This window comes from Rhizopus delemar, genomic scaffold (assembly GCF_000149305.1).
Source record: "Rhizopus delemar RA 99-880 supercont3.2 genomic scaffold, whole genome shotgun sequence".
NCBI classification, from domain to species: Eukaryota; Fungi; Mucoromycota; class Mucoromycetes; order Mucorales; family Rhizopodaceae; genus Rhizopus; species Rhizopus delemar.
In genome coordinates, this window is record NW_027137828.1 from 2,367,660 (window position 1) to 2,380,447 (window position 12,788).

Sequence of the window (12,788 nt, forward strand, 5' to 3'; positions counted from 1 at the left end):
GGGGCAAAAGGATTAAGTATGTGATTAGATTGTGATGGTATCCAAAGGGAACTTTTGATCGATCATTTGAATCCATTGAACCATTTCTTGTCTTGTTTCTGCTTGTAAGGTATAAGCATTATTATTGGTATAAACAGCAAAAACATTGGAACGCTTTTATATAAAACACTTAATTTTCTTTCATCTTATTCTCGTCAAACACTTACTTGTATCATCTGCTCAAGTGCTTCGTTATAGTCAATACGAACAGAAGCAACGTTAATAACACCTTGTTCATCTGATTCCGTATCATTTGAATAAATGTAAATATAAGGTCTACGAATCACAAACCAACGTTTTATCCACAAATCCTTTGCTGCATCTTGTTGGTATAATATATACCCTCTCTTTGAAATATTGGCACTGCTTTTATGTTTATTAGTATCTCTGTAGAATAAAGAAAGGCATACAGTCTACTTACGGTTGATTTACAAATTCCACTTCTGCCAAAAGCTTTGAAGCATTTTGTAATTCTTCTCTTTGAATAATGGGTGTCTCTGTTTGAATGGGTGGGTCTTGGCTGATAACTATTTCCTTGTCTGTGCCAAGTTTGAGTTGCCATAAGTCAATCACAAGCTTTAGTAAAGCTTGTTTTCTTTCTTCATCCATCTCTTTTGATGTGCTTTCTGTATCCCTAAGGCTCAGGATTTGTCTAGTAAAATTAGCTTGATTTTTACGACGAATCTTGTCTTGCATCTGATTATAGTCCTGTACGAGCGACACACCACGAGGTTTCCAAGAACCCAAGAATTCTTCGCCGTGAACGTATTTGGTAGCGGTATTCAAACGCCAGAGTTGGCTTGTTCTTCTTGTCATGGGTGGCTTGAGATGTACAGAGAACACACCGCTGTATTTCGTCAGGATCTTCTCAACAGTAGGATACCAAAGCCTTTTAAAGCTACTCAGCTTACCAGTTCGGGCTGAACGGTCTCTACTTTGGATCTGAAGGGCAATATCCATATTAAACAAGATTGGTTTTTCACATCGTTCTGCCTCTACTTCCCATCGGATGTTTAGGATAACACGGCTGTTGAGATCCGTTAATCTGTTCAAAAAGATGCAGTCATGCTGGGAGCTGTCCCAGGCAGCCTGCGCTGTCAATTGACTGATACCGTCCGAATGATAAATAACCTGCTGCCGAGTCAAGAGTTTGATCGGTATGTTTTCTTGTGCCGGTGTTTCCAGTATACGACCCTTTCCATCCAAAAGACGGACATGACCAATGGAAGCTTTCTTGATACGAGTCCACTCAAATTGATGGCCAGAGGTATGAGATAACGTAAAGCAAATACGCCTCTGTAAGCCTTGTCGAAGTGTAAAATAGCCCTTGTCCAAAGCATTCTTGGATGTAATTTGAACAGGTGTGTATTCGCCTGAGGGAGACAACTCTCGTACCTCAATCCATGCTACTACATCATGTCTCTCTGCCGTCAGCAACTCCTCTTCAGAGATACGTTCTAATGAGCCAAGGGTAGCAGAGTCAGCTATACTGCTTCCCGAAGATGAATGAATCGATTCGGCAGAGTTCTCGCTAGAGGAAATACGAGAGGGTTTTTCCCGTTGATCGTCCCATCGTTCATGTTGCAAAAGTACACGAGGTTGTGCCTGACCAAAGACTTCAAACGTGACAAACCCATGCATAAGAACATTCAAGACATTTTGAGTGACCACAAGAGAGATTGTTTGCGTGAAATCCAATTGGACAGGGTTGTTTTCGAAAAAGCTGACAGGTTCGGTTGTAAAGAATTTTTCAGCAGGAGAATAAGAGGGAATACCTCCAAAAGAAGAAAGTCTGAATTGAACATGAACATCTGTATACTCTAATTCATTGATGCCACTAAACTCGATAAGCTTGATTTCAAACAACAGGTTTTGACCCACAGAGAGGGTTGTATGGTCTTCCATGTTTTTTTGGCTATGCTTATTACTGCTGTCGTCATCACTATCATCATCAGTATCCTGCTCATTTTCTGGGAATAATGGTTGGGGAGAGGATGAAAGCAAAGGATGTCTTGATTCATGATCTCGTACGGCGACAACAGCTCTTGCTAGTGGTGATATGAGTACCTTTAGCTTTCCTTTCAGTTGACCAGTGAACTGACAGATGATATCATAGGAGGATTCATAAGGTTTTTGATAAACTAAATTGGACATTGGAATATAAGTGACACCGATCAGAGTATATTTTGGACTAGGAATTTCAAAGAAAGGATCCTCCCAATTGAAATGTTTTCTGTAAGAAGGCTTATCCATAAAATTGTACAGATTTCGCATTTTGTGTAGCCTTTGCTTCAATTTTTCAATGGACCACAGGTAGATGACTCCATTCTTCTTATCAATAACCCGTATACCAATACATGGTTTTGGCATCGATATCAACATGATGTCCTCGTCTGCTTCAAATTGGTGTTCCCAATAAGATAAACTTGGCTCATTCTCAATAATTGCAAATTGATAGATGATTTGCTTATTTAATTCCCTTGCAATGATATTAGCCTCTTTTAACATGACTGCATTTGTAAGAATAACCTCTGCCATGTCAACTATACGTAGCTTTTTCCATTTGTGTAGCACCTTGCGTATCAACTCAATCTCTCTTTCAGTAAATGGTGGCTCTAATCCAATCATATCTTCTGATTGCTGTTGCTGAGAAAATTGTCTTGACATCCTGTTTATCTCTGCTTCATATATTATCCTTTGATCATCAAGTCTCTTCTTGTTCTTTTCTTGCTCTTGTTTTAACTTTTCTTCCAATAAAAGTTCTGAGTTTGCCATTGTAATATCTGTATATACACTCTCTCCTCCATCATCCATCATTAGTGCATTCGCTAAGGATGAGTTTCTATAGGAATCTCTTGTTGTAGTTGACTCATTATCATCATTATTTTCTGTTCTACTTTCACATCTTGTGCGTCTAGAGTTTCTTATTTTTCCTATGCCATCGTACAATTTCTCTAGCTCTTCATCATTTAAATCGCTCAAATTAGATTCTGCTGAATAATAGTTTAACACTGCTTCTCTTCTAGCATAGTTCCAATCAATGATCTCTGACCCAAGCATTGCTGTATCCGTTATAGGTGATTCTGGTGGTATATTATTATCTATTGCTACTTTTTGCAAATCTCTTGCCTTTCTAACTTCTTCTGGGTTATTAAATCTAAATATGTGAAAGAAGCCAAGGATAATACGATATCCACTTTTTAATTGCTTTGGTTCGGTGATTCGCATACCATTCACCAAAATGAGCGAATCAACACCCGGATGTAAAGTGACAACTCCATTGTTATTTTCAAATGTACAGTGTTCATCTTGGATATTAGGCCCACTTAAACGAATATCTGCAAACACATCGCTGTGCATCCTACCCAGTTTAGTCATGCCTGGCTTGATTTGATACATTAAGCATTCTGACATGAGTGGATCTTCGTTCAAATTAACAATGAATGGTATTGTCTTGGGTGCATAAACTCCTGTTTCGTTCTTTTCTATAGTAATACCAAGCTCTTTTAAGGTCTTTTCTCTTTCCAGATGAATTTGCTCTGTCTTTTTTAGTTTCTCTTCCCAACTTTCATTCAAATTGGCCAACAGTTTCTCTGAACTTTGTAGTTGTTCAATTATCTCTTCTTTCGTCATCTTCTTTACTTTCCCAGAGCTGTCTTTAATTTCAATTTCTGATATACTTTGCTTAGGTGCAGCGGGGGCACTTAATGATCGACTTGCAGTACTTGCTGTTCCACTAGCTTTATAAGCACTTGATGCTGTTAGCTGTTCTACTTCTTCTGGTGCATAGGTCCTCAATCTGTCACGTAGTACTTCCAGTTCATCTTTGAGATCTCGAATCAATTTAGCATTTGGATCTTCATTGACAACCGCTTTGTTCTTAATCTTCTTTGCTTGATCAGCATATCGAAGCGTACTTAGTGTTTCATCGTAGTCACACTGAGAAATAGCTGCAATCATTGTTGTTTTTGAATTTCCTCCCAATGAATCTTTTAATAACCAAGTTAAAACCTACATAACACTATTTAATCAGATAACTCCAAATGCCACACATATACTTCTGTATACCGAGTCTCTGTAAGGAATAAACACTTCCTTTTTCTTTCCTTTCTTGCCCTCCCCTTGTGTAGACTGTTCGGCTAAACCAGCGATAACTTTACCAAGTGTAGTCAAGGATCGATTGATATTGGCTCCTTCTTTAAGTCTTGCGCCTGTAGCACCTGTACTGTTTGCTCTTTCACTTCCTGCTAAATCAACAAGACTGATACGTGCTACTTTTTCGGTCTCTAGCTTTGTAAGTTCGTCTAATCTCTTTTGGGTCAAAATAAGGGTAAATACAGCATGAGATCGAGAAGACGTTTCATTCATTTGAGTTGCTGCTACTGTACGTGCCTGAAGATTTGATTAAATCCTTGCTACAACATCTGCATTTTTTTTAGTACCTTGTTTCCTTCATCCATCAAGTTTTCAATGTCTTCGAATGAAGAGACGACTGACTTTGAAAGATCTTCGACATAAGGACCCAAGGAAGGATGTTCACGTACTTTGAGATTTCCTTTATTTTTTGGATTTAGCAGATCGCGTACTTTTTCATTATAAATTTCGATATAAGATACTTCAACTCGATGCGTTAAGTTTGGGTCTTGATTTCCATGAATTCTATCGAATAATGCAGAACAGGTACGAGGTATGATACCTTTATCTTCACCATAACCCATCATTGAGTATGATTTACCAGCACCAGTTTGACCATCTACAATATAAACATTAATAAAAAGACAAAAGCAAGAAGAAAAGGATGATGTGTAAAGAACGCACATGCAAAGATACAACAATTATATCCATCAAATGCATGATCCAATAAATCCACACCCAAATCATTGTAAACTGTTTGCTGGTCTGCATAACGTGGGTCATTTTTATCGGCAGACCAATAAGATTTATCAAATGTAAATGCTTTTACATCTTCAGAATCTTTTCCAGTTTTTAGTTCAGGTGGCCTTGTAATAATCGTTTGATCTCCATCCATACGAATCAACCCAACTGCTCCTCTTGCAATTTCTATTCAATATCCATTTTATAATAAAAGTATTACTTTTTATAATTTATTAAATAAAAAATTGTATATAAAAACCTCTTGAGTTCATAGGTCGACAACGTACAACAACTTGTATATTTCCTCCTCCACTCATTTTTGTTAAAGTATTATGCTTGGACTGTTGTTATAGTTACAAAAAAGAAAGAAAGAAAGAAAGGGGTAAAATAAAGAAAAAAAAGTTTCCAGATTGCTATTAATCATGTCTGGCTTTGAAATTAAATAAACAAAATTTGTATCTCACTGAATCAGTGTGTAACACTTGCTTTAAACCTGAAAAAAAAAAAAAAAAAAAAAAAAAACAAATGACAGTAATTTTTTCTTTTTGGGTGTAAATAAAAATATGAAAACAGAATAACTTCTAGACTATATCTTATACCCCCCTTCCTCATTTGCTTTCTGTATAGTAATCAATAATCTTCTTTTAAGAAGCATAAACTCTGTAACTTTGTATCTTGTCTGATTAAAGCTGTACAAAGAGGCTGTGTTATCATAGTTCTTTTGAAATTCTTTCAGCTATATGCACTTTTGCAAATAAGGTAATATATAAAAATTGCATGAATATTTGCTTTTGTTGCAATGTCCTTCCACTTGTATACAATATTAGAATTCAGAAGGAAAAAAAAAGGATTTCAAAAAGACTGTATCCAAATTTATTGTGTATTCCGTTTACTTGAAGCACAAATAACGCTTTTTCTTACATATATTTTAAAATAAAATTTTGAAAGTTTTAAATATATTCTTTATAAATCCGACCAATTTCCTTTACTTGATATAAATTAAAGGTTATGGTTGGAAATGTCTATAGTATCTTATGCGTTTGCAAAAAGGATAATATTAAAGTAAGGGTCGGGTTTACAAATTAAAGCATTTCCAAATGTGGAAGTTGCCATTTTCTTTTTCTTTTTTATTCATTTTTTTTTTTTTTTTTTTTTGTACTGCTTTTGATGTTCTTTCGTCAATTCCAAAAAACCAAGAAATTTAATCTTCACACATCAACTCGAAAGAATTATGCCCTACTAGTACGACCAAACAAATCACCATTGATACAGCGCCAGTCGTGTTACGGTCCTTTTATGCAACCTCCTTTGCGTCGACATGTTCGTTTACCACCAATACCTAAACCACCAAGTAAGTACGAGCTATTAGTGCATGCTCGAGGAGCTATACAGAGAATGAAAATTCGAATAAAGTACCCGCTTATGAAACAAATGAGGCCTTTCAATCTCAATGATATCACAGCTCTTTTTTCTTGGGTTTTTGTCGGTCACACGATTTGGCTCATTGTTGGCACAACAAGTTTTATTAGTCTAGTAATCTGGACAGGAAACTCCTTTCAATTTCAAGGTGAATGGGTTTATTACCTATTTTTTTTATCTCTTTTTTAATCAAGTATCCTCATCTTAGAATGGATGATGAAAAAGACGGGTCAATTTCTTTCGCTTACCACTGGAACAACCGTCTCTTTTGAATCAGCTACGCCTAATTGGAAAGATGGAAAAATCAGGTTTTATAAAGTTCATGTGTCTTGTATACCACGATCAGAACAAGTCAAATTTCAGCAGGGCACTCAAGAAAGGAACCCGGTTATTGTTCCAGGGGATTTATTTTCAGGAATTGAATTAGACCAAGACGAGATGAAGAATGAAAAAAGATTAAAGAGGATGCCTTGGTTTGATCTTACAGCCGATACAGTTGAAGTAGAGTTGAGTTTATTGAGGTGGATGGAGGGTAAAGGTGTAATAAAGAATGCAGCTGTCAAAGGGATTCGAGGAATATTAGACAACCGAAGAGGAGGGTGGAATAAGCATTTGCCATGGAATCCAGAATTGGTTAGAAAGGGTCGTATACCTAGTCATTTTGAGATGGAACGACTATCAATGGATGATGCGTCAGTTACGGTCTATATGCCAGGTGGATTTAGACCGTTCCCTATCTCAATCATTCAAGCGCAGTTCAGCCAATTCAGAAAGCAGTGGTAAGTTGATAAGCAATTTCGCGATTGTGTAAACAGTGGACGATAACGCGATTATAATAGGCTTCTTTTTGACATATTATGTGCAGACTTTATTGTTGGATCTATAGACACAAGCATTTTGAGTATACATACACCGCAAATAGAGAAAAGTGTATTCGAGTATTCAGATTTGGAGACCAAGGGCACTGCACCTGATTTAACAACCTATTATCCATACAAAAAATTTGACCCTCAAGGTGTACTTGTTGGTGGAGAAAACAAGGAGTTTGGTTTGTTGACAGACAAAGGCATGAAAGAACATGGGTATCAACGAAAATCACGGATAAGAATTACCAATCTTAGTCTAGATCATGCACATCGTTTTGGAGAGGGGCCACCCCAATGGATTGCTTCAGGAACTATGGATTTTTGTGCAGATATTTACGCGCCAGACGAATCATTACAAAAAGGCCCACCAAGTATTTGGAAAGCTGTACTAGAGACTATCAATAGTATTTTCCACATTCCGTCATTTTAGGATTGGGCAATGGCAAGCAGATCGGCTTGGGTGAGCCTGTGAAACCATACAAAGACCCTAATTTAGACAAAAAATTCATTATGGATGTTGACGTTCGGTTCAAAGATGTCAAGGGATCTGTGCCGCGCAAGATTCCTAAATTTAACTATTTAAGTAGCACAATGTTACGCCCTGTAGTAGCTTATATTAATCACAACCGAACCCTTGTACCCATCAAAGGTCGTATTATCATGGACCTGGAGAACTTTAATGGAGCCTATACTATCAATGATGCAACTCTTGGCCAAAAATTCAATGAATGCATATCAAAAGGATTTATAGATCTGGTCAAAGACCATCAAGAAAGGAATAGACGTTTAAAACAAATTGGGATCTGGAGTTTCCGTGAAATAGTACGTAACATGGTTGTTCTTCATGATACACTAAAAGGTGGGACAACAGCTCGTGGATTTTGGAGTTATTTGGGACAATAAAATAATGAGTTTATGTCTTTTTTTTTTTTTTTTTTTTTTTTTTTTTTTTTTTTTTTTTGGCAAACTACTAGCTTTTTCATATTAAACAATTTCAACAGGAAGTATATCAATAGCTGGCAGATGGATATTAATACTATGAAGAGCAATAAGTTTAGTCAATTCTTGTGCAGAAGAAGGTACAGTAATCGAAATGTAGGTCCATCTTTTAAAAGAGCATATCCTAAGGAAAATGTTCAATGGGTTATTAAAGAACAGATTGGCTGTTTTATTACCTTGAGAACCTGTTGAAATTTAAATAATAAAAGAGAAAAAAAAGTTAAGGCACAAAAGTAAAGTACTATATAATGCATATATTGTGCTTATCACAATAACTATATAGCTAAACCGTCTAAACTTTTCTTAACGATTAGATAGATTTCTAGTATATAAAGAGCTAACTGCATAATATTTTCAAATCTTTTGATAGCTTACATTGCCCAGACACTGTCAAAATTGCTGAGACTGTTGAAAATAAGAAAAAAACTGAGAGTAATTTTCATTTGTAAATAATAAGGTGAAATATGCATTTTCTTTTAAATAGTAAGCTAAATACTACAATAACAACAACCAGAGTATGTCAAAATGAACTTATCAACAGATTCCTAGGTTTAGTTTCTTGATTTCAGCATTTATTTTTATAGTCAACATTTATAAAGTCTTATGCAAATGCATGCAGTGCCCCTGACCTTGTACCTCAGTCAAGATGTATTTCATATTGCAAATTTCTCTGTTCTATACAGAATCGTAATATGGCAAAGCAGTACAAAGAAATCATACAGATAAATGCTAAGATATACTTAAATATACATCATATTGTGTCGTTTTTGTAATGTGATTTTTGTACTAGAGATAGAAAGGTAATGATCACAGCATTCAAAATGACCACCAACAGCCTCAGGTGCAATGTGAAAATATGTAATCAAGAATTGATAGTTTAAAGCTTATTACCCAAAAATCGAGCATGACGATCCGAATACTATTGCTAGTATTCTTTTATAGATGAACCTTCTGTATTGAATGATTTTCATGGGAAACAAGCCTCGTACTGCTTTTATTCATTCAACTAAGGCTGCATGAAAAAAATAGTGATAATCAGGTATACGCACGTATTGGATATATCTTCTTTTGGTATATTATCAATCTAAGATTTTCTCTCTATCTCTGCATAGTTACATTTGCTCTTATAAACACTTTTAATTCCTTAGATTTTGTTGCTCTTATCACCAGCTAAAAGTGGATTTATTAGCAATGCTAAGCAAAGCTCTTATGTTACTGCAAAACAAGGCGGATGTTAAATTGAACATCGCATACATTTATTTTGCGTTGTGCATACGAATGCTTGGGGTCAAACGAAGTAACATTATGGTGTCTTATTAACCGTATTCATAGTCTGGTACTTCTTGCCAGATAGAGAGACACATATCTTGACAGGAAGCTGTAACTGGAGCGTATACAATTGATTATTATGCTTTAAGCTTTATATATAGTAATTATTGCATTGATGTCTCTTGTCTATATCTAGAATTCAAAGCTGGACTGTATATAATTACCATTTTATTGGCTTTATTCACTGAACACTCATTGAAAAGCTGAGGTAAATATGCCATAAGTGGATACTCTTTTGTAAAAAATGAATTACAAACAGAAACGTTTCGAAGCTAAACGATCACTTGCGAACAAGAGTTCGACTCTTGCACTGGGAAAAGTTCTAAATAAGGACGTATCTTTACTGTCAAAGGATTTCTTTAATGACTTCTTTTGATTTGGAAATTGTAATCTTTTTAAATCCAAGCGATGAAAAAGAAAAAAATACGGTTAATAATTTAGACTATTTTACAGTATATATCCATGTAAACTTATAATCGCAGCTTTTTAAATCTTCCTGATGAATATTCATCTTACATTAACAGTGATTACACATGATATATGCTTTGACTTCATCAGTCACTGTGGCAAGTAGCCTCCTCAAAATTCTTATTTTTGAAAGAAAAGAAACGAATACGTGAGCTAACACGTGTTTCATTATAAGAAGCTGACGATCATACTTTGAAATATGAAAGAAGTGACGCATTATAACATGCCACTATAGTTCTCTTATCGATTTCAAGTAGATGGCATAGGTCTTAGCCTTATCCAAAGCGTAAATCGTGTCGGCCTAAATGTGGTTTGCATGGATCCAGCCAAAGCAGAAGAAACAAAAAGATGAATATTGTATACGATAAATAAAAATATTATTGAAAATGGCGTGAGACCGCATGAGAAATAGAACGATATTATTTACCTTAGTTTCTTAAAAATGACTCTCGATGAAATGGACAAGCATCTGCACATGAAAGGACATTATGTAGTCATGGATAATGCGCCTATTCACACACATGAAAACATAAAAAAGTACATTGAGTATCGAGGATATAAATGTGTATATCTTCCTACTTACTCTCCTGAGCTCAACCCAATAGGACAATTCTGGGCAGTGGCAAAGAGCAAGGTGAAGCGTCATCGGTTTTTGCAGCAAGATACTTTGTCAAAAAAAATCACGGAAGCTTGTAACAGTGTGGAGAAAAGTCACTTCAAAGGTTTCGTTTCGCATTCTTACAAGTGCTGGGATAAATGTCGAAATAGGCAACCTATATAATGACCATAAATGAATGTGAGATAAAACAAGGTAAGTAACGATCAAAAAAAAAAAAAAAAAAAAAAAGAAAAAAATGGGTAGGCTGGTTGGACAGCCTGCTTTTTTTCTTCTTTTTCTTCTGCTCATTGTTTTTTGTTTTTTTGTGATTCTGCCATTGTAATGTCAGCATCCACTCCCGTCAATCTGGTCAATCGTTGCTTTCATGACGAGCAATGTATTGTGAACTTTATTTCACCACAAAGCCTTCGGAAACATCTGATCAATTTGCACAAGTTTACATTTCCAATGCGTCTGCCCACCCTACGCTGATTCAACAATGAGCAATGGTTATTGCTGCTCTGTGGATATAATGACCAAATCATGAAACGGTTTGCATGTCCATTCTGTGTTGCGCACTATGATGAATTGAATGCCCTCAGGATTCATTTTTACGCTGACCACAAAGGCTTTCTCCCTGATAGAAGGCATGGACCTGGCTACATTATCAGTAGCAGCAGCAGCACCACATCATACAGTAATGAAACCAACGCATCATCCAGCAACAACGCAACCTCTACCGAGTTGTTTTCAACAGCTGATCAGGACAATTTCCTTGGCACAAGCGTCAGTTATTCGGGCGATTCTCAAGACCAGGATTTCTCTGAAGTTGGGAATAAGCGCACTCACGACGAATCTCTCTTGCTGGATACAATCTCTATTGAACCATCACCACTCAGTGAGCACTTATTGACGAGCGATTTCGATGTGTCTGACGCCTTCTACAAAATGCAACTTTCTCTGAAAGAATACAAGTGGAAACTGTCTTTAGAGGATCATTTACATGCCATTCTTGCGTCGGGATCGATCTTGCTGTTGTCGCCCCACAGATATCCGGACAAATTGAAACCATTCATCCACCGTGACAATTGGCTTGCCACCATTCAGCTCATCAAAAACAGATACAAAATCAATCGGTTGCCCATGCCTGTTAACACCGTAGCCAACATTCTTGCTGTGATCGACAAGCTCACTAGTGGCACTATAGTAGCCGCTCTATTTAAGAGTGGCCAAAATTTTTGGCCGCCCTTAAATAGAACATACCCTTAAATCGAAATTCGTAGCTGTTAAAAAATTGAACACACTTAATATGTATTGTAGCTACATTATAGACATGTTTGTACAACATATTTCCATATATGCCACTGTCGGTTGGTAGATTTGGTAATTGTGTAAGGACATTAACAAATCAAAACTTGCTTAAGACTTGATCAAAGTTGCTAGAAGGATAATATACGAGTCGTAGACTCAAAATAATTTTGATGAGAATAAATATGACATAATAATAAACGTGTACGCCTTTCTATTTCTCAAAAAATTGAGTTTATGGATCAAAATGCTACTGGTCAGCTTAATGAAACAGAATTAGGTGAATAGGCTATGAAGAAATTCAATTTAGATCAACCACTTGCCCAACAGACTATATCAAACATTCTCAACAATGCTGAAATGTTATATAGTAATATTAATGTTGTCAAAAATGGTAAAAGTCTAAAAACAACACGCTATCCTCAACTTGATGATGAAGTAGTAAAGTTTATTGCAGACATGAACAATAACAATCTGCCAGTCAATCGAGGTTCATTTCTTCGATATGTAAGACCTATTGCTTGAGTAAAGTATAGAATCCTTGAAAATGAAATTTCATTTTTTTCTGAATGGCTCACCAGACTTTTTAAGCGAATTGGAGTAAAATGCAGGCTAATGCATGGTGAAAGTGCCTCGGTAGACATCACTTCTGAAAACATTCAGAACGAATTGAGGAAGATGGAAGAACTTCTTGGACTATATGATCCTATAGATATCACGAACTTTGATGAAACAGGTTTATATTACCAGCAACCACCAAAAAGAACCATATGTTCCGAGTCGCTTGATGGCCTAAAAAAAGTAAAACTCGTCTGATAGTTGGATTGCTCTGTAACTCGGATGGGACTTACAAAGGGAAACCAATTGTTATCGCACAACACAAGAGC

General features: G+C 36.1%; 3 protein-coding genes across 3 annotated transcripts; 2 read left to right on the top strand and 1 right to left on the bottom strand.

Moving 5' to 3' along the window:
* Window positions 1-24: 24 nt before the first annotated feature.
* RO3G_03142 (uncharacterized protein) lies at window positions 25-5,231 on the bottom strand (the record flags this gene model as incomplete). Its single annotated transcript, XM_067657733.1, has 7 exons — window positions 25-153; window positions 207-405; window positions 461-4,050; window positions 4,108-4,431; window positions 4,482-4,792; window positions 4,858-5,100; window positions 5,174-5,231. The coding sequence occupies 7 exons, from the start codon at window positions 5,229-5,231 to the stop codon at window positions 25-27; spliced, it is 4,854 nt and encodes a 1,617-aa protein (XP_067513834.1).
* Window positions 5,232-6,210: 979 nt separating this feature from the next.
* On the top strand, window positions 6,211-8,102 carry RO3G_03143 (uncharacterized protein; the record flags this gene model as incomplete). Its single annotated transcript, XM_067657734.1, has 5 exons — window positions 6,211-6,265; window positions 6,377-6,481; window positions 6,542-7,112; window positions 7,173-7,570; window positions 7,630-8,102. 5 exons carry the CDS (start codon window positions 6,211-6,213, stop codon window positions 8,100-8,102), a joined length of 1,602 nt encoding a protein of 533 aa, XP_067513835.1.
* A 3,034-nt stretch (window positions 8,103-11,136) lies between these two features.
* Window positions 11,137-11,862, top strand: RO3G_03144 (uncharacterized protein; the record flags this gene model as incomplete). The annotated part of the gene is made up of 1 exon (XM_067657735.1): window positions 11,137-11,862. The coding sequence occupies one exon, from the start codon at window positions 11,137-11,139 to the stop codon at window positions 11,860-11,862; it is 726 nt and encodes a 241-aa protein (XP_067513836.1).
* Window positions 11,863-12,788: the final 926 nt, after the last annotated feature.